The 27,693-nt window shown below is 38.8% G+C and overlaps 1 protein-coding gene across 1 annotated transcript in view; it reads right to left on the bottom strand.

Moving 5' to 3' along the window:
- The window catches only part of LOC126354894 (lanC-like protein 2), a 143,858-nt gene that overhangs the window by 10,671 nt on the left and 105,494 nt on the right, over nt 1-27,693 (bottom strand). Inside the window, exons 7-8 of the mRNA XM_050004952.1 lie at nt 9,109-9,255; nt 6,806-6,908 (exon numbers count right to left, since the gene is read on the bottom strand). Of these exons, the coding sequence (XP_049860909.1) occupies nt 6,806-6,908; nt 9,109-9,255 (250 nt within the window). The remainder of the gene's footprint in view (nt 1-6,805; nt 6,909-9,108; nt 9,256-27,693) is intronic.

Genomic DNA, 27,693 nt, shown 5'->3' with positions numbered 1-27,693 from the left:
AAAGGAGAACAATGTCAACAACAACGCTATGAGGAAACTGTTGTTACTGCTTCCTCAAACACAACTGACATGGACTGTTTCTGATGAAGCAAGCTGGGATAATTTTTCTTCCCCTCTTGTTTTGTCATCTGCATCCGTAAATTTGTTTTGCTACTTTTAACTATTTATCATTAGCATACGAGAGTATAATATGGATATTCATACAAGAGAAAGGTTGGCCATCAGTTGTAAAGAATATAACACCAGATCTAATTCTGCACTTAGTTTTATGTATGTAATTGATTTTCTTATTTATTTTAACTACTCCTAGTTAATATCTTTTGTTATATAGTGAAATCAATAATTGTTTCATAACTTAAATTCTACTGTTGATGTATAAACAAAAATAAGTTCTGTACTAATTATAAACATTTGGGAGACAAAACAATAGCATTCTTAAAGTATGTATTTGGTTCTAGTTGGAAACATGTTAACAAAACCAGCTCTTAATGAATTTCAAAGTAATTAACAGTTTTGTCAAACGTATTGTTTGCGTAACTATATATGTTAATTTCAAGATTTAAACAAATAATTCAGTCTAACTTTTGTAGTAGAAGAAACTATTAAAAAGAACCAGTTTTTTGATGTTTTAAGTTAATTTAATGAAGTAAGTTTTAATTGTAATTTCTGTAAATTTAACTTTGAACAATGTGTAGTTTCAGTACTTATTGTTGTGACGATATATGAGGGGCTGATTTTTGGTCACGAGACAGTCAGTCCAGAGACGAGTTCCAGACAAGGAAACTGTGTTTTTTAGAATGACAACAATGCATCAACTTAACAGTGAAATAAGTGTTACACCAATAGGCCACATGTTACAGCAATGACAGTGTCAGTTCCATACACACCTGATTATTCCTAAAGAACTGTGAATTATGTGGTTATGTTTTTACTGCTTGTTGATGTTCAACAGGATACTATTCTAACAGTATTTGGATGTTCTCCTGCTAACTATTAATGACGCTTATGGGAAGTTAGAACAATAGTGTACTCGGCATATTAAATGTACATATGGGGGGTTGTGAAAAGTGAAAGTAAACTGCTGCGAAACTCAACTTTGCCTCAGTTGGCTACATCATTTACAGTAGATAAGTAGTTGCACATCCAGCCCCTATTTTTCCAGCCAGTACGTTGGCACCGAGAGCAACAAATGAAGAAATAAAGTAGGTGAACTGCTACATCTATTTGAGATGAATTTTTAAATAATTAATTTCTTACTGCTTGCTTACCTTGATTTTTTTTCTTTTTACAACAAGTTCCATTACAGCTTTTGTAAAATACTATATAGTGTGTATGTGTTTGTGTTGTGTGTGTGTGTGTGTTTTACGATGATGATGATGATGATGATGATGAGAGAAGGGAGAGAATGACACCCAGTGCCAGCACATAGCCTATTCCTCACATATAGCACTGAAGGGGTCACCTAGTTTAAAATCCCCAGCTAACAGACGGTTCACCATCACTGAGTCACAAGCCATGGTATTTAAACGAGGACATTGGTGTGAAGTCTGTTGATCAGGAACTATATGCCACCACCTCTCCTACCCTTGCTTACCAAATACTAGCAGTGAAAATTTTTTCCACCACCAGGATTCAAACCGGCTTACCCTTGGGTCGAGCACCACCACACAAGCATGCATTAGCGACCCTCAATTATGTGTCACATAAAATATGGATTCCCCACAATTACCTTCTATAGTAGCTCTGTTCTTTATTTTCTTTACTATACACCAAGCTTTTTCTATATTGTAACATTGTCTCCAGACTACCCATTGTCAGCATTTATGCTTTACATCCAAACATCGTACATAAATAGTTTAATAGTTTACCTACAGTATCATGAAAAGGATTGATTGCTATTTGCCATAAAAAGGAAACAGAGTTGCAGACAGGCACAACAAAAATAAGGCTTTTAGTCAAAAGGCCTTCTTGTAAAGTAGAAAACAAATATACATTTACACATGCACAACTCTCTCTCTCTCTCTCTCTCTCTCTCTCTCTCTCTCTCTCTCTCTCTCACACACACACACACACACACACACACACACACACACACACACACACACACACACACACATACAATGTCAACTTCCTCAGACTGCTGAGGCAAGACCTACAAGACCTACCATCCAGAGACAGTGGTCATGTGTGTGTGTGTAAGCTGTGCTTCAATGAATGCATTTGTGTTTTGTACTTTAGAAGCTTAAATGTTCAGCAGTCTTTGTTGTGCCTGTCTGCAACTCACTGTCTGCTCCATATGGTGTGGAGCAATCTATCCTTTTCATAATATTGTCCTTATTCCATCCTGGATTTTCCATTGCTTAATACTTACCTAACTGCATAAAACAAGGAAAATTAAATAAAACTGGTTTTAAAATAAACACAAGACATCTGATCTACTATTCTTAATCAGCAAAAGCCTTTGAAATTTGTACTCTTCTGTCTTTTCTAATATCTGATGTACTAATTAAGTACGAATGGGATTAAAATGGACCAGCAAACAGTGATTAAGGTGATATTTAATGGTGGGTGAAAGTAATACCATCACTGTTACACTACACACAAGTGACGAGCTGATGTATCAAATTTTTAGCACATATTTTGAGCAAGCAAGTATTACTATCATGACCAGTGTTAGCTCCATGAGTCTCTACTTAGATCTGCCATGTGTTCAGAGGGAGAGAAAGAGTCACCAGGACTGATATTGTGCCCAAAAATTATGAACTTGGCACTTTGCTCTTGGAGAGGGAAAAATTACAGATTATCAAGAATGTTTGGTGTAGTAGTCATGCACAGCTGATACAATAAGCATAGAATTAAAAAGACAAAGGATGGTATGAGAGAGAGAGAGAGAGAGAGAGAGAGAGAGTGTGTGCCATTTCCAACTTTTCCTTCCTTTGTAACACACAATCTCTCTAATTTAATTCATTCGTCTCTTCTATTCTGCATATGGTCCTCCACTAATTCCATGTGATTATGAACTAATTTTTGTTTTATAATACATTTTGCACGTTTCCCTTTTTGCAGCAAGAACAAATACAATTTATGGAACATAGTACTTTACAGAGCAACACATAACAGACAGTAAAGGACAGGTTATGTGTAACAATGAACACATTAACTGGTCAACAGTAATGCAGGTTACAGAATCTGCCAAGCTGTTTTTGCAATTGCTTAAGTAACAATGTTTCTTTGGTGGCTCACCAGAGCTTGAGCATGCCAGCAGGTCAACCCACGTCGCCTCATTCAGCAAGCCTGTGAACTGTATGGACGCATGATCTCTGAAATCGCACGCATCATGAGTGAACATATGTCACTTTTCCTTATCATGTTTACATGAATTCTCTTACAGCCTTTATTATCCTATTCTCCTACTGTTGTTGTCACTTCTTTAGCACACACAACATCATGGCCATCAGCACCTGTATCCCTATTCTCTTCACACATATTTTGCTGCCCCATATAAGTTGGTGAGAATACAATGAGCTACTTAAATATGGTAGTAATGTTCTGGGAGAATGTAAGTAATTTAAGAGGAAAGGAGACGACTTACCAGATAGCGAAAGTGCTGAGTCAAGAGGCACACAAAATAGAATGGAAACTTTGCTAGCTTTGGGATGAAATGAGTGAGCAGAGGGAAAAAAATGGTGGGAGGCAGTAGAGAGGGTTGTGGAAGGGTCGCTGATGGCTTGGAGGGCAGTCAGGGCAATGGCTGATGGCCCGAGGGTGCTGCCTCTTCCTACTGCATTCCCATCCTACACACCAGCTGCGTCCCTCCTAGCTATCAGCCACCCTATTGTTTGTTCAGCTGGCATAATGCAGCTGATTAACAAAGATTCTGTAACTTACCAAACGAAAGCGTTGGTATGTTGATAGAGACAATAACAAACACACACACAAATTTCAAGCTTTCGCAACCCACGGTTGCTTCATCAGGAAAGAGGGAAGGAGAGGGAAAGACGAAAGGATGTGGGTTTTAAGGGAGAGGGTAAGGAGTCATTCCAATCCTGGGAGCGGAAAGACTTACCTTAGGGGGGAAAAGGGACAGTATACACTCGCACGCACACACACACACACACACTTTTGAGAAGGAAAGCTGCTGCTCACCATATACCAGGTGTACCGGTATGAAATGAGCATTTTTTTGAGAAAATGAAACACTAATTTTGAATTGAAAAGTAAAAACATTTTATTCAAAGTACTGACCATTGCTTTCTATACATTTTGACCACCTTTCTGGCAATTTGTGGACACTAAGCCAATAGAAATGTTTGTCTTTAGAAGCAAACCATACAGACACCTAATTTTCGCCTTCTCTGTAGAAATTGAAGTGTTCCTCAACCAATGTGTGTCCCATTGAGGAAAATAAATGGTAGTTGGAAGGGGACAAGTCTGATGAATACAGTGGGTGGGGGTAGCAGCTCCCAGATAGGTGTTTTGATTGTATCCTGAACCAGTTTTGCTTTGTGTGCAGGTGCACTTTGCCATGTCTTCTGGCCCATTCTGGTCTTTTTGCAATCAATGCATAGTTCAAATTGATCATTTGTTGTCTGTAGCAATTAGTTTTCACAGTTTCACTGGGTTTTAGAAGCTCATGATACCCACTCCTTTCTGATCCCACCAAACACAGAGCACTGTCTTCTTGCCGGATCGATCTGTTTTTGCAGTCAATGTTCATTGTTGTCCAGGATTAACCCATGATTTTTCCCATTTAGGATTCTTAAAATAAATCCATTTTTCATTGCCAGTAACAATTCGATGCAGAATTGATTTTCTTTCATGTATTTGAAGCAAAATTTGACAGATGTTTTTTTCAGTTTTCTATCTGTCTTTCATTCAATTCATGTGGCACCCATTTTCCACACTTTCGATCTTTCCCATAGCTTTCAAATGGTCAGAAATTGTTTGTTGTGCAACATTTAGCATTCTTGCCATTTGATTCTGACTCAAAGTATCATCTTCATCCAATATTGCTTGCAATTCGGTGTCTTTGAACTTTTTTGGGGGTCTTCCACATTTTCATTTCTTACATCAAAATCATTATTTATAAACTGTTGAAACCATCTTTTGCATGTTGCTTCTGATAGAGCATGATCACCATATGCCTCAACAACCATTCATGAGACTCTGCAGCACTTTTTTTCAAATGAAAACAAAAAATTAATGCTTTCCGCAATTCATCACTTTCTGGTACAAAATTCGACATTGTTAACACGGTGAAAACATATGATGTTGTTTGTTCCATGACTAGATGTATACTAAATATCTTTGACAGATGTCATAATATATATATAGACAAATATATTAAAAACAAAGATTCCAAGACTTACCAAGCGGGAAAGCGCCGGCAGACAGGCACATGAACAAAACACACAAACACACACACAGAATTACGAGCTTTTGCAACTGTCAGTTGCTTCGTCAGAAAAGAGGGAAGGAGAGGGGAAAATGAAAGGATGTGGGTTTTAAGGGAGAGGGTAAGGAGTCATTCCAATCCCGGGAGCGGAAAGACTTCCCTTAGGGGAAAAAAAGGACAGTTGTACACACGCGCGCACACACACACACACACACACACACACACACACACACACACACATCCATCCGCACATACACAGACACAAGCAGACATGGCCTTTAAATATGTCTGCTTGTGTCTGTGTATGTGAGGATGGATGTGTGTGTGTGTGTGTGTGTGTGTGTGTGTGTGTGTGTGTGTGTGTGTGTGTGTGTGCGAGTGTACACCTGTCCTTTTTTTCCCCCAAGGGAAGTCTTTCCGCTCCCGGGATTGGAATGACTCCTTACCCTCTCCCTTAAAACCCACATCCTTTCATTTTTCCCTCTCCTTCCCTCTTTCCTGACGAAGCAACTGCCAGTTGCGAAAGCTCGTAATTCTGTGTGTGTGTTTGTGTGTTTTGTTCATGTGTCTGGCTGCCGGCGCTTTCCCGCTTGGTAAGTCTTGGAATCTTTGTTTTTAATATATTTTTCCCATGTGGAAGTTTCTTTCTATTTTATATATATATAGACACACAAAGATGATGTAACTTACCAAACAAAAGTGTTGGTATGTTGATAGACACACAAATAAACACAAACACACAAACACACGCACAAAATTCAAGCTTTCGCAACCCACGGTTGCTTCATCAGGAAAGAAGGAAGGAGAGGGAAAGATGAAAGGATGTGGGTTTTAAGGGAGAGGGTAAGGAGTCATTCCAATCCCGGGAGTGGAAAGACTTACCCTAGCGGGAAAAAAGGACAGGTATACACTTGCACACACACATATCCATCCGCACATATACAGACACAAGCAGACATTTGTAAAGGCAAAGAGATATATTAAGGCTAGTTCACAACAAATGTTCCCTATCGACACATTTGTATCTTAACGCTCATTTCATATCAGTACACCTGGTAGTGGAGATGTTGAATCACAGATAGCCACAACAAAAAGACTTTCAAAATTAAAGCTTTCAGCCATAGGCCTTCACCAATACACACACATATGCACACACAGGCAAGCACACACACGCACCCCCCCCCCCCCCCCCCCCACACACACACACACACACACACACACACACACACACACACACACACACACGCACGACTGCAGTCTCAAGCAACTGAAACCACACTGCGAGCAGCAGCACCAATGTATGATCGCACTTAAACACTATTTTGAATCATGCTTAATTTATTAAGAACATTATCTCAGATATCCAAAATCATCATTGTTATGCGTTTTAATACTACTGCAAATTCGTACCTTCAAAGAGTGAGTAAGGACGATCAGGTACTCTGTTCTGATTCTTATCATACGTTGTGCACCAATCTGCAAACATGCAAGCCCGATACAAGTGCTTTGTATCCTGCAAAAAAGAAAAGGTCTGTTAATAATTTCATCTGGCAATAAAATGAGAATAGCAGATACTATTTTACATCTTTTTCTTTCTTCATACAGATTTATTCACCAACTAGTGTCAGATTGTTGCAAACGAAAAGATATGGAGGACTTTTTTTTGCACTTACAAACTTCTTTGAAAGCATATATTTCTGCTATCAGATTGACTTTAATTTTCTCAACATGATTATCTTCCTAAGAAACTTCATGAAAAATTATCCTGTGATAATTTCTCACACACAAGTATGTAAAGCTGACATCTCAAAAATAAAAACAAAGATCTTTTTATTGCATTATTAAGAAGAAAACCTCATATCTCAACTGTCAGTGAGCCAATGAGAGGTAATGATCAATGATTAGAGTTGAAATTTTCTATGACAGGTATAATGGTCATCAAAGTCCATTGGTGTTATCAGGTCCGGCAGAGTATCACAAGGGTTTGTGAATAGCACCAAATGCTGAGTTACCACTGTGGCAAGAAGCAGAGGTACTATGTACTCATGTGAGACAGCATTATTTCCACCTGACAGAGTTAGAAAGGGGACCTTATTGTGAGTCTGCACTTGGCTGGTTGAATCATTCAATATCCATATTTGTGGAGCATTCGGATGTGTCAGTGACCAGATGTTGTACCTCACGGGGATGTGAGAACAGGCATACTCATCATCAAGGTTGTGGTTGACCATAACTGACCACCGCAAGGAAGGATCACCGTACCGTGCACTGAGTCCGTCATAAGCACACCACATCTGGGCCTGCCATCCAGTAACAAGTATCAGATACAACATTCTGTGCTATTGGTCAGGGAGTAGCAATAGCTGGACTAGTAAATAACCGTACTGTGCGAGAGCTGCCATTAACACCACAACACAGACAACTGCATTTGAGTTGTGCTGTGACTGGAAAGCGTGGAATGGTGTTGCACTGCATTCAGCATGAATCGCGGTTCTGCACTACCCAGGATGACCACTGTCAACGAGTATGGCAGCGACCTGGAGAGACGTCCCATTCTCCCAACATTTTGTAGAGACACAGAGGTGTTGCTTCTGGTGTCATGGTGTGGGGAGCCATCAGATATGACTTCAGGTCAGGGCTAACTGTGACTGAGGGAACTCTGGCAGTGCAAAAATATAACATCTTGCATCCTCGTGTGATCTCTCTCAAGTGACAGTTCTGTGGTGCCATTTTTCGACAGGACAATGCTTCTGTCCACACATGACAAATGCCTCTATGACGTGTCTATGTGATGCTGAGGGTCTGTCCCTGATAGAACGTGTGCTCCGGTTTCAGTATCCACAATATCTAGGATCATTTACAACAGTTGTGGACTAGCTTGCCCCAGGAGAAGATATAAAGGCTTAGTAACCAAAGAAGTGGATGCATCAAAGACAGAGGATATGAAACGTCATATTTATTAGTGGGCTAATACTGCCAAGAGCTTTATAAATTTGACTTGATTTTGTAATCACCCTAAAATAATATCATATACCCTCTCAACCAGTGAAGTTACATTACATTTCCTCCTCACCCTGTGCATGCTTGAATTTTTTTGTCAGGCAGTGTACTGTACAAGCATAATATTTCATATAAAGCAACAATATTTGCAACATTCATTGTATGACAAAAAATCTGAAAACAAGTAAGTTAACACAGAAAAATGAAGTCCACCAAAAGCTACTATCAGAAAAAAGTAACTGCATGCACAGACTTTTATCATTTTTCTTTTTCATCTTCCTGTGGCATAAAAAAACAAACAATATGGGTTTGAAACTTGCCGAGGGATTAAAACTGTATGCTGGATCAGTATGAACCTGAAACCTTACCTTTCACAACCAATGCTCTTACTGACTTGGATATCCAGGCACAATTAATGACATACCCTCCCAGCTTCACCGGCCCCAGTACCTCCCTCCTACTTTCCATACTTCAAAGAAGTTCTCCTGCATATTTTACTGGAGAGATACTGACAGAACTAAAGCTGTGAAAGTGGGGTGTGAGGTTACTCTGAATAGCTCAGTCATAAGAGCATTGTCCGCAAAAGTTAAGATTCCTGGTTTGGGTCCTGGCCTGGCACACATTTAAACTGTCAGGAGATTTCAAAATAACACGCACTTTTCTGCAGTGTGAAAGATTAATTCTAGAAATGTATAGTATTTTTCTGAACTTACATTAGTCAGCTGATACAGTGTTAGGAAAGTGTATGCATTTCCTGCAACTCCGTGACAAAGTCCATATCCTTTTGTCAACAAGCCACGATTCCATACAACATCGCCACACTTCAATGCTGTCTTCAAATACTGATCATTGTTAAATACCTAAAACAGTAAAAAAAAACATAGGTGTAAACAACAGCAAGGGCCACAAGATCTGTTGCTCTCAGCAGATATACTGTTGGTCAGTTCCCTGTACTGCAAGCAGCTTTGATCCTTCCATTACATAAAAATGGTTGACTATCCTATCTTCCTGAGTGTAATACAATCCTTAAGACAATATTATACTGAATATAATTTTTCACTTTTGGCTGCAGAACATTTTTGTCTACTATTGCAATTGTGGTGTAATGCAATTGTTCAGCATTGCACATTTGGTATCATATAAACCCAGACAAGTTTTAGGCAAAGATGGCATAGACATGACTTAACATCCATAGATACCTTTTGTTTGATTGTGTACTACTTAGTAACAGCTGTGATCACTGACATAAGTAACATAATACATAAACTTGTGCTATTAACATACAGGCTACAGCATTATTTTAAGCTACATGCAAAAAGCACGGGCTTAAGCATTATGTTACTAACTAAGTGATAACTGCTGTTGCCTCCCTTGCTATGAAGTGGTGCAAATTGTCTACAGGTACTGTTACTTATATCTGTGATATAATTTGTCAAAATATTTATGCTTGAAAATGGTGTAATGCCAAAATTGCAATAGCAGATTAGAAACTTCTACAGCTATAAATAGAAAATGATGTCCTTTCAACAATTCATACAGGCTTCGAAAACATATTACAAGATGTTGAGGTTATTCATACAATGCAGTAAGCTGTCAAAGCCAGTATTAACATTCTCGTTGATTTTAGTTATGTGGGTATTAGGTCACGAACTAGTGCATGTTTCTATGCTTAATGTTTCATCTCCTAATGCTGGAGAAATACTCAGAGTTGATTTTCGAACTAAACAAACTCAGCAAGTTGAACAATTTATACGTAACTGTGCAATGATTGGGTTTTGATGTCATCTGACCACAGATAAAGATCATCATGGAGTCTCACCAGCATGTATCATGGAGCTCGTACTGTTGAAGATTTGGTGTTGTTTGCTTCATTTAGCACCAAGGCCCACAAATTGTGTGATTTCAGTTCTTCTGTTGCATTGCCTGAGAGTGAATGCAGTAGCAAGTCTGGCTGAATTGGCTAGCAGCTTAACAGCCAGATGCCTTAAAGGATGAGGTTGGAGAGATTGCTCAAGCGTTGTGTTTGGAAGCCTTCAGCCCTTAAACTACCAAAAAACTGTTAGCAAAGTATGTGTGTATCAGGAGTGGTTGAAGGAAGAGAGTAGCCTTTGTGGTTTGGGATTGTAACATTATGCATATCTAGGTGAACTAATTGGCCATCCAGAATTTTAAGAGTTAAGGGGAATTTGATGTACGGCTGAATACCAGCGGGTGCACAGCCCGGGGGGTGCTGTGGCCAGCCTGGGTAGTTGAACGTTTCCAGCCAGCCATGTACAGAGACAATGAGTGCATCACCAGAAATGGGTAAATCGCAAAGGTGGAAATTTGGATGGCTGATGAATTGCACTACTTTTCTGCAGAATATGCTCCAGGAAATGGTGGAGTATCAGACACTGTTAAAGATGACCAAGTTACAGCTATTTTGAGGTTTGACAATAACTCACACTAAATATCAATGCAAATCTGAACACATTTATGATCTCAGGAAAATGAGTTGCATCAAGTGTCACAATAATACCTCAATATCTTTAAAACTACAGAAGTTAATATCTCATAGCAAATAAGCATTTTCAGAATGGCCATCTGAATTAGAAACTTGAAATCGCTTCATGTGTTTTCAACAAAGTTATCTCAGACGAAAGAATTGCATTATAGCTATATCCCTGAATACTATGTATCTGTATCTATTTTATTTATTGATTTATGACATCTTATACACCTTTTACATTATGAAAATGTTTGTCAGAAAATCGTATTCTCCACATCTATGCACCAAATGAATGCGGAATGAGTGCCTCATATTTTGTCATACTTGTGTTTTTATTTAGTGCATAGTTTACTGTTTGCCAGTAACTTATTTAATTGTTGATTGCAAGTACTATTAAAAACCTTTTCTAATTTAAAAGTGGCCAGTGAATTGTGTTAGTTAACACCACTACTGTAAAGAGTACCAAAAGAGACTTCTGTCAAGAAACATAAATAATAGTTTAAACAATACTTCATAATAATTTGTAGTCATTTATGATGAGCGCATTTGTGTAAGAATACTGGCTTAATTATTTATGAACCAATTAGTACTTATGTTTACTGTATATGATCTGAGAATAACAAAAATGTTTATGACATTTCTTTAATTAAATATTGTTGTAATAAATTAGTTTAGTCCAGGAAGTGGCCAGCCTGAATCACATCATGTCTGTAAAGCTTGAGAATGATGTATTTTTGGTGGAGATGGCATTCAGCAATGACAGTTGGACAGTGCAGAACACTGCTGTAGGGATTTCTAGAGTGAAGAACTCAAGGGAGCGACTCTGGACCCTTTATGTTGAGCTCTTGAAGAAGGCCTGAGGTAATGTGCGTGCTTCAGTCATGTAGGTAATTGATTCCGGGCAGTGAATGACCACTACTACACATTAATTCTGAATGTGTTCCAGAATAAGACTTCAACTTTTGTTGCTTGATTTGCGGAACGGAGAACAGACAGAGAATGAGTTACTAATCTTTGTACTGGATATGAAAATTTCTGAATCATAATGTTGAACTCTGAACTATTTTGATCTGATAAATATTTCACATATTGTGGTCATGAAATTGACTTAGTTTTTGCAAGTCTTTGATGACTACTTAGTTTGAGGATTTTGCTATCATTGTCGTAACAACTCTTAACATAACTTTACTGTATTTGATGAGGATGTTTTCTGTCCGTATTTTAATTGAGTTTTGTAGGATCACTTCCTGTTTCTTTGAGATGTCCTTTCTTGAATCAACATTGTTCAAGATAATTCTCTGTGGACTACATCAATTACAACTATTAGAGTAGAATTATTGTTATTAAATTATTCATTTAACTTTTATTTTGTATTTCTGTATATTTTATTAACTCGCAATTCCAGCCAATGTATAAACTATTTGACTGCACAATCAGAGCTACAGGTTACTATTTGCAGCAAATTAGCTGTGGGGCATGAAAGCAGATGTGCAGGACTCGACCCTATGACTGTATCAAGCGATTCTTTTTAAACTGAGCCATGCATAGCCCCTGTACCTAAAGCGCAAGTAATCACAGGTACAGACACAACCGGTTTGCTTGTATGCAAAGCTGTTTAGAAGAGCAAATATCCAGCAGTAACTGTTAGGTGCTGTCACAGGACACAGAGCATGCTCAGCATTGAGGAACTGCTAATGCACAGTGTGTGTTCTGCCAGTAATGCCTGTCAGCAAAGCTCAGAGCTAGAAGATGGAAAGCAACTTGACATGAGGGGCAACTTTGTTTTATCAAAACTCAAAGGGCCACTGGGTGGCGGGGAAAGCAGTGAGCTTGTATACAAGGCAGCACAGTGTGTCACCCATGTTGGTTCAGTTAGACACTAGAGACTCCATGTCTGTTGAACTTATGACTCGAGTTTAGAACTTTCTCTTGCTCTGCTGCTCAATACTTAGCCATGCGTTCCTCCTCCACGATGACTTTATCTTTCTACTGAGTCAATTCTTGTACATTCAAGCATTTCCTTAGGGGAACATTTAAAGTAGTCAACTGGACTTTATTATGAGGAGGCAATGATTCACAGGTTTTAAAAATTGTTGAAAATCATGTGCACACTGCTGTATTACTCAATTTTTATTACACAAGCACTTTTAGTCGTTAACAGAGTATCTACTGGTGTCTACCATCAACAAAAAAAGCAAAATAATGCACAATGAGTCATTACAAAAACAATCCTAAATACAGTACTCAACATTTGTAACCTACAGAAAATTTAAATTGTGAAATCGTAAACAGACGTGCAACACAACTTATAGCCACAGTTAACCATCATGGCACATGTCAGCATCTTCATTTGACTATAAAACATGGGGTGTATGTAGAGTCCAGTAATTCTGCGATGAAGCACTTGACAATAATGGTGTAACATGCGATTCCCAGTAATGAATGCACTGTGAAAGATGTAATACAAGTGGGAAGAGACGGTACACAGAATCAAAGGGCACCCTATAATTTTAAATCAGAGGTAACACTCGACCCATGGTACAAGATTGTCTGACTTTGTATTCAATAAAAAGAGATATGAAAAACATAAGCTAATTGAAAATGATACATTCAGATTTTATTAGGACTGGTTGTTTTGGAGATGCCGAGTTTGGGAGAGCATGGGACTGTAGCTGTTGCTAATGCAAATTTTATAAAATGGGAAAGTTACTCTTGTAACATTTTTAATGTGTATAATCTACCACCACGACTAAATGTACCAGAAAATCCAACTGAATTATACACTGTCTTATTACGAAAGTTTGTTGTAATGAATGTAAAAAGTAAACTGTTTGTTTCTGTCACAGTTAGGAAATGATTCAAGTGGTGATGACTGTTTTGTTTTCTGATGTGAAATGCCATCTTTACATCTGTGCTAGTTGGCTTCAGTGGAATCAGTCACATTTATTGACATGATGGTGGATTTTACATTAAAATAGAAAAGGACAATAAGTCTGCCCATACACAGAGAAAGTAACTACAAAACCCACTCACCCAAAAATCATGAAGTAATAATACACTGTGCACTTTTGATTTGTGAAACTAGGTGTCATATACAGATAACATTTCAGTACTCTTGCCATAATGTGAAAACATGGTGGTGAAAGTACAAGTAACTTGATAAACAAATTGTTTGATATTATACAGTAATACAATTTTGTGTTCGTATAAAACGTGTCTCACCTGATGCAGACACAAAAATAAAGATATCAATAAGTGTGCAATTCTGCTAACACATACATTTTTCACTTCAGATTTACCATAGACAAATGTTATTCAGTGTGTTCATTGCTTGCCTAACCTTTGTCTGGGATGGTGATTCCCTAAATGAGGAACAAAACAAAAATAACTAATTTTAATGCTCCCTTTAAGACTTTTCAGAACATTTCTTGTAACTTACTATTTCCAAAGGAGGAACTTATACTCCCACCTACAAAATACTGAATCTGTGAGATGGTGTATGATGCAGAGCTTCTTTTAACATCTTCTATTAAATACCAATTACTGAATTTCGTTCTGGCCATTCACAAATCAAATAAAGAAAATGGAAAAAAATGTGAGAACTGCAGCATTTCTCCAGCAAGATATGAACCAATATGTAAGGCCTCCTGTGAATCAGAAGCCAAGTGCTAAGCCACTAAGACACCATGGGAGCACACCTTCTCTCATTTCTTTCATGTGAAACATCCATCCTGGGTTCAAACAATGATTTGTACTTGATCAGTGTCACATTTCAAATGGTAATCATTCTAAATATTTCTGCAAGATGATAAGAAAATATGAAGTGAATCTTGATGGACAGTTTATGCAAACCCAAAACAGGCGGAAGATACAGCATTGTCAAACTTTTCCTACTATGTTGTCAGTTCCATTCTACACTTATTTCCATATGCAGATTGCTGGAGTGGCTTGAGAGAATGCAAGAATTCACAATTCCTTTAAGTGTTTTCAGAGCCTTTGTTGTAACTCAATATTTCTAAAGGAGGCAGTAATGCTTACACCTACAACTGAATCAAGGCTGTGAAATGACACATGATGCAGAGCTTCTCTTCAGATTCAGTTACTGAATTTTGTTCTGCCTGTTTGCAAATCAAATAATTAGAACAAATAAAAAATCGACGGACTGCAGCATTTCACTTGCAAGATATCAATCAAAATGTAAGGCCTCCAGTGACTCAGAAGCCAAGCATGTTACTGCTAAGCCAATAAGACACCACTGCAGTGTACTTTTTCTCATTACTTTCACAGTGCCTATGGTAGATTGTAATCACTTAGTCATATCTTCAATTGGAATCATTCAGAATATTCATCAAGATGACAAGAAAGCATCAAGTGAGTCTCACATACTGCAAAGTCAAGGAAGGGCTACCATAAATAAATTTGATAGATGGTTGCATGCTGGGAGACTGCAAAGTAGCACATGATTTCCCCACTGAGTTTTATTGCCATTTAAGTAACTAGGATAACAAACTAAGGTGTAGGCAGGACAATCATTCTTGACCTCTACACCACAAATTAAGAGCAGGGGAGTTTTTTTTAGGTAGGCCTCCTATGAAGCAGAGGTTACAACTGTTACCTCCTGGCTTAAGCATACTACCAATTGACATGCTCATTAAGCACACTGCAAATTGACATGTTCATTCAACAGTCGCCTTTTAACTTGTCAACTAGTTATCTTCAGTTTTTATGCTTGAAAGATATCTTCAGTTTTTATGCTTGAAAGATATCTTCAGTTTTTATGCTTGAAAGATATCTTCAGTTTTTATGCTTGAAAGATATCTTCAGTTTTTATGCTTGAAAGATATCTTCAGTTTTTATGCTTGAAAGATGTCATTTGAGTATATCTGAAAATTCATAAGCAAATAATCTAAGTGTAATTTCCAAGTGTTTAAGAAGCAATGATTACAAAATGCTGACAAGAATTATTTACAGAAGACTGTAAACACGTAGAAGTTCATCACGGGGAAGATCAGTTCGGGTTCCGGAGCAGTGTAGGAACACACAAAGCTATATTAATCCAGTGATTTATCTTTGAAAACAGACTCAAGAAAGGCAAATCTACATTTATAACATTTGTAGATTTAGAGAAAGCTGTTGACAATGTTGACTGGTATTCAATCTTTAAAATTCTGAAGATGGCAGAAGTAAATTACAGGAAACAACTTTCACAGAAACCAGACTATGGTTATAAGAATCGAAGAGCATGAAACAGAAGTAGTAGCTGAGAAGGGAGTGAGACACTGAGAAGAGAATGAGAAAGGGTTGTAGTCTCTCCCCAGTGTTATTCAATCTGTATATTGAGTAAGCAGAAAAAAAACTGAGGAGAAATTTGGAAAGAGAATTACAGTTAGGGAGCAGAAACAACTACTTTGTGGTTTGTCAGTGACATTATTATTCTGACAGATAGCAAAGGAGTTGGAATAAAAGTTGAACGGAATGAACATTGACTTGAAAAGAGGTTATCAGATGATTATCAACAAAATTACATTAAGGGTTACGCATTGTTGAATTAAATCAGGTGATACTGTGGGAAATAAGACACTAAAAATAGTATGCGAGTTTCGCTATTTGGTTGACAAAATAACTGACAATGACTGGAGTAGAGCGCAAATAAAATGCAGACTGGTCATAGCAAAGAAAAGCTTTTCCAAAAAAGAGAAAACTGGTAACACCATTCAACAATTTAAGTGGTAGAAATACTTTTTAAGAATATATTTGTGTGGAATGTAATCTTGCATGGAAGCAAAATGTGAACAATAAGCAGTTCACTCAAGAAGAGAATCGAAGCGTTTGAAATGTTATGCTACAGAAGACTATTTAAAATTGGATGGATATATTGAATAAATAATGATGAGGTACTGTATCAATTTGGGGAAAAAGTAATCTGCAGATCAACTTGACTAAAAGAAGTAACCAGTTGATAGGACATCCTGAGGCTTCGGGGAATCATCAATTCAGTAAGAAAATAGAGTGTGGGAGGCAAAAATTGTACAGGGAGACCAAGATTTGAGTACAGTATACAAGTTCAAAAGGATGTAAGTTATGGTAGTTACACAGACATGAAGGAGGCTGCAAATGATGGACTAGCATGGATGAAGACCATGACAACAAGAATAGCTCAAGATGAAACAACTATTTGGTCAATAGGGCAGCTAACAAATCAGAGTAGAATGGTTCTTTGAAGGTACAGCTTTGAGGAAATGAATATTTGAAAACAATGAAATTATCAGAGTAATAGTTTTTGCTATTGATACCTGCAGAAAAGCTGTTACTCTGCAGAGTATAGCATCTCAGCATTAGACTTTGTTATCAACTCCAATGTATTATGATAAGCTTCTTTGCTGACAAAAGTAATTTATTTTCTCAGGGATTACACACAAACAGATTGAATGTCTTACATCTACATCTATATCTACACAACTACTCTGCAATTCATTGAACCACTTTCAGACTATTTCTCTACCATTCCACTCTCAAACAGCAATGGGAAGAGCAAACATTTCAACTTTTCCATCCAAGCTGTGATTTCTCTTTACAATGATGATTTCTCCATACGTGGGATAGCATCTACAAAATATTTTCTCATTCATAAGAGGAAGTTGGTGACTGAAATTTTGTGACAAGACCTTGCTGAAACAAAAAATTCCTTTGTTTTAATGACTGTCTTGTCAATGTGTGTTTAGTATCCAAGACAATCTTGCCCTATTTCACAATAATAACAAATTGAGCTGCCCATCCTTGAATTTTTTTGAAGCCCGCTGTCAATCGTATCTAGTATGGAACCCATACTGCTCAGCAGTACTCTAGAAGAGGATGGAAAATTGTAGTGTGGGCAGCCTCTTTAGTAGACCTGATACATCTTCTAAGTGTTATACCAATAAAACAATGTCTTTCCTTCACCTTCCCTACAACATTATTTATCTGATCATTCCACTTTACACTGGCCGTAATTGCAATCCCTACATATTTAGTTGAATTGACAGCCATTAGGTCTGTGTGATTTATCGTGTGCTCCAAACTTAACAGATTCTCTTTAGTACTCATGTGGATGACCTCAAGCTTTTCATTACTTAAGAGTCAATTGAGATTTTTCGCACCATACAGATATCTTGCCTAAATCATTTTGCATTTGGTTTGATTTCCCAGTGACTTTACTAGACAGAGACATTGTCTGAAAACAATCTAAGAGAGCAGCTCAGATTGTCTCCTAAATTGTTTATGTAGACATGAAAAATGTATGTAATAGCAGAATTGCACATTTTTTGATACCTTTACATTTTTGTCTACATCAGACAAGACACATTTTTGCTGTGAATACAAAATTTGATTACTGTGTGACATCAAATAATTTGTTTATCAAGTTTTCTTGTACGCTACTTTCACCACCATGTTTTCATTTTATGGCAAGAGTACGGAAATGCTATCTGTATATGGCACCTGGTTGCACAAATCAAAAGTGCACCATATATTATTACTTCATGACACTTGGGTAAGTTGGTTTTGTAGTTAATTTCTTTCTGTATGGGCAAAAGTATTGTTCTTTTCTATTTCAATGTTAGGGCCACCATCACTGTGACAAATGTCATTGATTCCCATTGATTCCATTGAATCCAACTATTAGGGATGTAAAGATGGCCTCTCGCAGCTGAAAACGGTTGTCCACATGAATAATTTCCCAACTGTGACAGAAACAAACAGTTTACCTTTTTCTTTCATTATAACAAACTTTCACCATAAGATAGTTATAAAAATGTACAACTCAATTGGATTTTCTCGTACATTTTAATCATGGTGGTAGATTATATGCTTCAAAGATTCTTATGCCATGTGCTGCACAAACAACTGTTACATGAATAACTTTGTCATCCCTGTGCCTAAATTTTAGGACATGTGCATTACCTACTATTACGTTCTCACACCATTCCGCACTCAACATCTCCAAAACAAGCAGTTTTGGTAAAATCTAGTAGAATACATACTACATCACTTTTGACCAGCTTACATTTTTTCTTAATTCCATTCACAGAATACAATGTCAGATGACCTATCTGCATTTCCATCGAAGACACACTGCACTATTTCACTCATTATATCAAAGTATTTATCCATGGAAACTTATACAGCAAAATGAATAGAATTATACTAGTCAAAATGACAGCAGCAGCATAGGCTGTAGATTGCAGCCATCACTGAGACAGACATGTGACACTTGGGTGAAGAGCAGCCGATGGCCATAGTCAGTGCCAGTGATCATTGTGTTGCGGGCAGATTCTGTGGCACAAAGTGTTCAGAAGTGGACACCCAGTCTAGATCTCAGACACAAAAATATTTTGTGCTACACTGCCATCTGTGGCAGGCCAAAACGTGAAATTATGATTGTACTAATTAATGGAAAATCTCATATAAAGATGTGAAACAATTACTAACAAAGAGATAGAGGGGCTGGCCAGTACTTACCTCAGCTCAGTACAGCTGATAGAAACACAAAAACAACCGAAAATTTAAGTTCCTAGCTTTCGGAATAAATGTTCCTTCATCAGGGAGGAGAGAGGGGAAAGAAAGGGAAGAAGGGAAAGTGGATTTAGTTACTCACAACCCAGGTTATGAAGCAACAGGGAAAGGAAAACAGGGAAGGTAGCAAGGATGGAGGCATGGTTGTCAGAGGGAAGCCAAAGATATTCTACTGTAGGTACTGTGCCAGCTTCAAACCAAAGAGGATGCATACAGAAGTAAAGAGGTATATAGTATAAAGAAGTAGGATGAAAAGATGGATGAATGGCTAAAGAGGAAAGGGAAAGAGGAGAAGACTAAAAAGTAAATGGGAGTGAGGTTGTTTAATGTAGGTTCAGTCCAGGGGGATGGCGGGATGAAAGGATGTGCTGGAGTGCAAGTTCCCATCTCCGCAGTTCTGAGGGACTGGTGTTGGGAGGGGGAAGCCAAATGGCACATACGGTGTAGCAGGTTCCTAGGTCCCTAGAATTATGCTGGAGGGCATGCTCCGCTACTGGGTATTGTACATCTCCTAGGCGGACAGTTCGTCTATGTCCGTTCATGCGCTCAGCCAGTTTAGTTGTTGTCATACCAATGTAAACGGCTGTGCAGTGCAGGCATGTCAGCTGATAAATGACATGTGTAGTTTCACACGTGGCCCTGCCTTGAATTGTGTATGTTTTACCAGTAGCGGGGCTGGAGTAGGTGGTTGTGGGGGGATGCATGGGGCAGGTTTTGCAGCGGGGTCGGTTAAAGGGGTAGGAACCGCTGGGTAGAGAAGGTAGTCTGGGAATATTGTAGGGTTTAACAAGGATGTTACGGAGGTTAGGGGGACGACGAAAGGCAACTCTGGGTGGTGTGGGGAGAATTTTGTCAAGGGATGATCTCATTTCAGGGGTTGACTTGAGAAAGTCATATCCCTGGCGGAGTAATTTATTGATGTATTTGAGGCCAGGATAATATTGGGTGACAAGGAGGATACTTCTGTGTGGTCTGAGGGTAGGAATATTGTTGTTGGACGGGGAGGAATGTATTGCTCGGGAGATCTGTTTGTGGACAAGGTCTGCAGGATAGTTGCGGGAGAGGAAAGCACTGGTCAGGTTATTGGTGTAATTGTTGAGGGATTCATCACTGGAGCAGATACATTTGCCACGAATACCTAGGCTGTAGGGAAGGGATCGTTTGATGTGGGATGGATGGCAGCTATCAAAGTGAAGGTACTGTTGTTTGTTGGTGGGGTTGATATGGACAGAGGTGTGGATGTGAGCTTCAACAAGATGAAGGTCAACATCCAGGAAGGTGGCTTGGGTTTTGGAGAAGGACCAGGTGAAATTCAGATTTGAAAAGGAGTTGAGGTTGTAGAGGAAATTAAGGAGTGTTTCTTCACCATGAGTCCAGACCACAAAGATGTCATCTATAAACCTATACCAGGCCAGGGGAAGCAGCTGTTGGGTCTTCAGGAAAGCCTCCTCCATGCGGCCCATGAAGAGGTTGGCATAGGACGGAGCCATCCTGGTTCCCATGGCAGTTCCCCTGATTTGTTTGTAGGTCTGGCCTTCAAAAGTGAAGTAATTATGGGTGAGGATGAAGTTGGTAAGTGTGATAAGAAACGAGGTTTTTGGAAGATCTTCGGGTGGGCGTTGGGAGAGGTAGTGCTCAAGGGCAGAGAGACCATGGGTGTGTGGGATGTTTGTGTAAAGGGATGTAGCATCTATGGTCACAAGAAAGGTTTCAGGTGGGAGAGGAGTGGGAATGGATTTGAGGCGTTCTAGGAAGTGGTTTGTGTCCTTGATGTAGGATGGGAGTCTGCGGGTGATAGGTTGGAGGTGTTGGTCTACCAGAGCTGAGATACGTTCTGTTGGGGCTTTGAAGCCTGCTACAATGGGACGGCCAGAATGGTTCTCTTTGTGGATTTTGGGTAATAGGTAGAAGGTAGGGGTATGTGGCTCAGGTGGAGTGAGTAAGTCTATGGAAGCCGTTGTAAGGCCTTGTGAGGGAGCTTGGATTTTCAGGATTTTCTGCAGCTCAGTCTGGATGGAGGGAATGGGATCCTGGGTAACAGCTTTGTAGGTTGAGATGTTGGAGAGTTGACGCAGGCCTTCTGCCACATACTCCACAAGGTCAAGTACCACAGTTGTGGAGCCTTTATCCGCCAGAAGGATTACAAGAGAGTGGTCTGTTTTCAGCTGCTTAATGGCACGGGATTCAGCTGGGGTGATGTTGGGGGTTGTCGGGATGTTCTTCAAGAAGGACTGGGAGGCAACACTGGATGTGAGGAATTCCTGAAATGTCTCCAAGGGATGGTTTTGGGGGAGGGGAGGAGGATCCCTTTGAGAAGGCGGTCGGAACTGTTCTAGACAAGGTTCAACACTGGGTCTAGTTTTGGGGGCTGTGTTTGGGTAGTGAAATGATATTTCCAGTTGAGGTTCCGGGTGAATGAGAGGAGATCTTTAACCAGGGCAGTGTGGTTGAATTTAGGTGTGGGGTTAAAGGTTAAGCCTATTGATAGAACAGATGTCTCTGGAGGAGAGAGGGATCTGGATGAGAGGTTTAGAACTGAATTGGGGTTGGTGATATGTGGCATTTGACTGTGGTTATAGTTGAGATTTGGTCTGTGTGGGGTATGTGCTGGGATGGGGAGATTGAGTAGGGTGGCTAGGCTAGGTTTGTTGGCTATGACGGGGGGTTTGTTGACGGTTGTGTTGTGGTTGGTGTTTGTGAGGGATAGGGAGAGGGACCCCAATTCTTAGGTGTTATTTGGTAGGCTCTTCGCTGCCATGGTGTCCCTGAAGAGTATGTAAACTGGGTGCAACTTTTGTACCATTATTTCACTAGTGTTGTTTGAAGTCCTGCTGGAACTTCTCCGCCCTTCGATATCACTGTGGGTGTTCATAAGGGTTCTGCCCTTTCACTATTGCTATTCATCCTTTGCATGGATACGGCAACAGCCGATACACAGACTTCACATCCCTGGACCCTTCTTTATGCAGATGATGTGGTACTTGCCGACCAAGCCTGCCCTGAACTCTAGCACCAGGTTCAAACGTGGAAGGACAGACTGGCTGAAAATGGACTGCACCTCAATGTCCAGAAGACAGAGTATCTAGAATGCAGCTCCCCAACCGGAGGCACCATAAGTATCAGCAAAGATGACCTGCAGAAGACCATGAATTTTAAGTACCTAGGGTCTGTCATCACCTCAGACTGTGACACAACTCTCGATACTCAGATGAGGGTGAATGCAGCTTTGCTCAAGTGGAGACAGGTCACTGGAGTCCTCTGCGATAAAAAGATGCCTCAGTATCTAAAGGGAAAAGCATATAAGACCATGTTCCATCCAGCCGCTATGTATGGGACTGAGTATTGCTCTATAATGACACAACAGGAGCAAATGTTACACACCATGGAGATGAAGATGTTTCGATGGTGCATGGGGCTGACACAATATCACCACATAAAAAATACAGACATCCAGCAAAGGTTTGGTGTTGTGCTATGTTATGAGAAAGCAAGACAACTCAGTTGAAAAAACAGCACTCCACATCAACCCAGGAGGAACAAGACCACGAGGAAGACTAGGAAAGAGATGAACTGGCAACATCAGAGGAGACATGCACGTTGTTGGCTTAAGACCATAAGATGTCAACAACAGGGAGAAATGGAGGAGATGTAGCAAAACAGCAGACCCCACAAGTCGGGATTAATGCTTGGGAAGAGAGAGTAATTTCAGATTCTAGTGTACATAGTGATACTTTTCAAATGTCACTTTTTATAATTATGCTGAGTTTACAATTTCTAATAACATGTTTCCTAACATATTGAAAACAGTGGTATTAATTTACCTATGGACTGATAGCCATACAGAGCAGTTTTCTCTATTGGTCACTTGCGGTAACCACTTTGTATAGTCAAAACCACTGTACTGCAAAGAGGCTACAGGACCTTTAAGAAAGCTACATTGTGTGGGCTGCATGAAAATCAGGCAAAATGCAGTTCAGGTCATTCATATACTTTTGAGCAAAAAAGTACAACACACAGCATGTAGCAGAAGGAGAACAAGGTGCTACTGCAAGGTCTAAAACACAACCCTACTACTTGGTAATACTTGCATTCATTGACTCACATTTTATTAGCAATACCTTGTTTTTATATATATCAATGTAAAAGCATGTTATAATGTATACACACCTGGCATTAATGACATAGTTACAACCATGCTACTTTAAGCCTGTGATTTTTTCAGTGATGCTCAATGTTTTGTGTGTGTGTGTGTGTGTGTGTGTGTGTGTGTGTGTGTGTGTGTGTGTGCGCGCAAACATATACAAGTTGAGCTGCACTCTGATGTTGTAACTGGTACATATTGGTAATCTTCTTGTCAACTGTCTTTTGTTTATGACTGCCAGTTGAAAACGGGATAACATACTTACGAAGACTACCAACTTGGGCCAATACGTATCAAGCTACAAGAACGTTACACCTGTTATTTATATTAAATCTTGTGGTTTTATTGTTTTGATTACTAGAAAATGTTTTACAAAACTGAATTTCAGAATAGTATTCAGTAAAAAATGATTTATCATGTTAAGTTCTACCACACTTTTCACAAATCGAAACATGATTTTTATGGCGTGTGGAGGAGGAGGAAGAAGAGGAGGAGGAAGAGGAGGAGGACCAGGATGGGATTTTTTTGGGGGGGGGGGGGGGGTGTAAGTTTGAAGAGATGTGTTCTGGCACCCAAAATTTTAGAAATTAAGCACTGGATAAATGCGTAGATAGACAGCATGTGGGACTCCAAACGAGATATACATCTTCAAAAACTTAATTTGCAGATTAATACTGATTAAAAACCACATGTCAGTGTTAGAAACATGAATGAATGCTATCCAGGAACCATGAACCTCTCTTAAATCCAGTTTAATAAGAAAGAAACTCAACTAAACCATAAAGCTCTGAAATACAATATCACACCAAACATAAAGGAAAATAAAGTAAGACACATCACTGCAGATTTCAGTGTAGCCACTACAACAGAAAAACTAGGTAAATTCAATCACTTCAAAATCGCCTTACAATTTATCAAAATAGAAAAAAAGTAAATGAAAACTTAATAATGATGTTATAACCTTAAAAAGCATAAATAATAAATTAAGTTGGTGGAGCTGTGGTCACTAAAATGAACAAAGGCAATTTGTTTGTCATTATCAGAGAGGATAATTATATTAGTGCAATCGTACACTTTTGAATAAAAATGGCATTTATGAAATAGCAATACATCCTCACCAAGAAGTTCCAAACAAAAATCAGAAAGCTAATAGATGACAGTAACTTTACGATCATGCCAAACGAGAAATATGAATTAAAATTGATGAGTCCACAACTGCCTACACTGAAAACTCAACCGAAATTGCACGTAATGGTTATCTGGATTGCATTGACTGTAAAGAACAATAATTATCCCCTCTTATAAACTAAATAAGAAATTAAATAATATATTAAAGGTAGTATGCTACTAAGAACAAACATTCAGGTACCAAAAACCTATGAACTAGCCCATGTTGTCTTTAATATTGACATTCCAGATGACAGAAAGTTTATGTTGTTAGATGTTAAAAACCTTTATACTAACAACTGTATTAAAGAGACCATACACATATAATTTGTTGAAACATAAAAGAATGAATAGTAGAATTTACAGTTTTGCTAGAAAATGTGTTGAACTTTAACTATTGTTCTTTCAATGATAAGACAGAAATCAACTGACTATGGGTAGCTCTCACTTTGGGACACTAGCAGATATGATGATATTGCAATGCTTGTGTTGAGAAGAACGACACAATGTTTCTTTGGGCATGTATGCATGTCCAAAGGAACAGGCACTGTGGCGACTACAGCCATTATGATACACATGAACTGTATTCACAGTTATGAATATGAACATCCATTAGCTGTATAAGAGAATGACAACAATGAAAATTTGTGCCAGACCAGAGCTCGAACCCATATTTCCTAGCTTACGCGAGTGATCGCCGTAACCACTTAGGCTAACCGCCTGCAACTCAAGGCCATCAAACCCTCACAATAAGTCAGTTATTTGGAAAGAAAAGTATAAATAAAGTTGTGTCACTAGAGCTTCCCTTTACACAAAATTGAAATACACTGTAGGTAACCACCAGAACAAGTTTTACCAGCCCAAGCTTACAAAATTAAATGTAACAACTGTGAAAAACTATACATAAGACAAACAGGCTGCAATTTAAATATCCATTTCAAAGAACATACCACAGGTGTTACCATTATAAATCTATATCTAGCACCTGTTAAAGAGTGAGCAATCAGTACATTTCACAAACGACAGTATAAAAATTCTGAATAACGCTCCAAAAAGCCTACTACCTTTAAAGAAAAATGTTCTTATGATTTATTTGATGAATTGTTATAGCTTGGACTGACTGCTCTTCTGTGTTTTACTTATTGTTTTTGTTTTTTACTTTTCGTACATTTTTTGGAATGTAAATAGTGTATAGTATGTTTAAAGCAACAGAGTTTTAACTAAATTCTTAACGTCAGATGTCTACTATCACAGCTAGATAGTTTTTTTGACTTTACTATATTGTAAAACAAGTTAATACTACATTGATGTGAGTCTATGAAAGCAAGTACTGAGGTTGTGTTTTAGACTGTGGAGTCACACCTTGTTTTCCTACTGCAAAATTTTGGATGTTACACATCGTTACACTGGCACGAGTGTGACTAGTTGCCACTATGGTGCTTACGTGACTCTTTTGCATCTTTTGTTATAACCATTTAGGTCCTACATAATATATTAGCTTCTTATTTGAATGTGGAACTTTCACGTCAGTTACTGCTGCAACATAAAAATAACTTGAATAGTTTATTTGAATACTAGACTAATGGCAGTGTTTTGATAGGCCCTTTATTATAATCTTATAATTTTTTTTAAACTGTTCTTGATATTTTTAATAAATAGAATGTCTGTATTTGCTTGTAAAAGTTTTGTGGATAAACACTGACTAACATTGAGTGTGAAACAGAAAACACATTGTTTCAAATGGCCTGCCTGCAGGACAACTCATCCCTTGGATGGCAGTACTAGTGGGTGTGCATCTCCATGGCAACTGTTGGTGTCTGGCAGTGCAGTGTAATCTTTGATTGGCTGATAGTAACATCTATGCTAGACACACTAACACTGTGTACATTATAAAATAATTCTACAAGTACACAAAAGAGGCAGTGTTTTTATCTTCTGGTTACCACCATCGGACTTTTATGCTTTTTAAAGTGTATTTGCAGGTTTTAAGTAACATAGCATTCCATTTGCATGAACAGTATGGTTTTTCTTTATTTGTTTACACATTATTTGTGAATTTTAATCATTTCTATTACCCATCATGTGGGGAAAGGTGATTGGAGCTTCCCCCTTTATAATGTCTGGCGTTTGCTAGCTAGTCAGCAGTTGGTGATTGGTACCTGTTGGTATTCACAGCAGCCTTGTGAACCAGCTACAGAGGTCATATCAATTTATTTTTGTAACTATGTTGCTTGAATCACTATTTTTAACATGAATAGTTTTGTCACACATAGCACTGTTGTGACTCCTTTCATTGCCTCCAACTGTAGCAGCAGATGACGCGCTGCACAGACTGGGAACCGACCCCCAAACACTCTCAATGATCACTTCCGCCAGAGAGAGAGCTTAGATGGCCACACTTTTTGAATGCTATGCATGCTGAACTGCCGCTTGAGCACTATCTTGTTCCATTCCGACTAGGAAACAGCTCATAGCTATGCTCTCAGCAACCTTGCTCACAAAATGCTACATGGCTCACATCGTCATCTGCCACATTTCACCAGGCGCGGTGTGTGTGAACCGCAGAATTCTTATGCCACATTTGGTGTCATTGTTCTGTCATAATTTGTTTAACATGCAGGGTGCTACTCGTTTTTCCACGCTGCTTTCCTGAGCTGTGTCTCCTCAAGGTGTTTCCACTGACTACAGGCATACAAAACTTGATGCTGGACACCTGGTTTACCCTCCCAGTATCAGCACTTGGAATACTATATGCAATGTAGTGTAATTATTGCAGTGAACTGCAGTGCATGCCAGGAGTACCGTGCAGATTTATTTGTCCACCCCATCCAGAGACTCCACCCTGAGTGAGGAGCCTCCTTGATTAAGAGGTATTAACTCACTGAATTTTATGGTGGTTGTTAGCTTTTAGGAATAACATGTCAGAATAGCCCACACAGCTCTTCCAGCATG

Source organism: Schistocerca gregaria, chromosome 3 (genome assembly GCF_023897955.1).
Source record: "Schistocerca gregaria isolate iqSchGreg1 chromosome 3, iqSchGreg1.2, whole genome shotgun sequence".
Taxonomy (NCBI): domain Eukaryota; kingdom Metazoa; phylum Arthropoda; class Insecta; order Orthoptera; family Acrididae; genus Schistocerca; species Schistocerca gregaria.
Note: the sequence above shows the minus strand (reverse complement) of the source record. Positions and strands in the feature narration are given on the sequence as shown.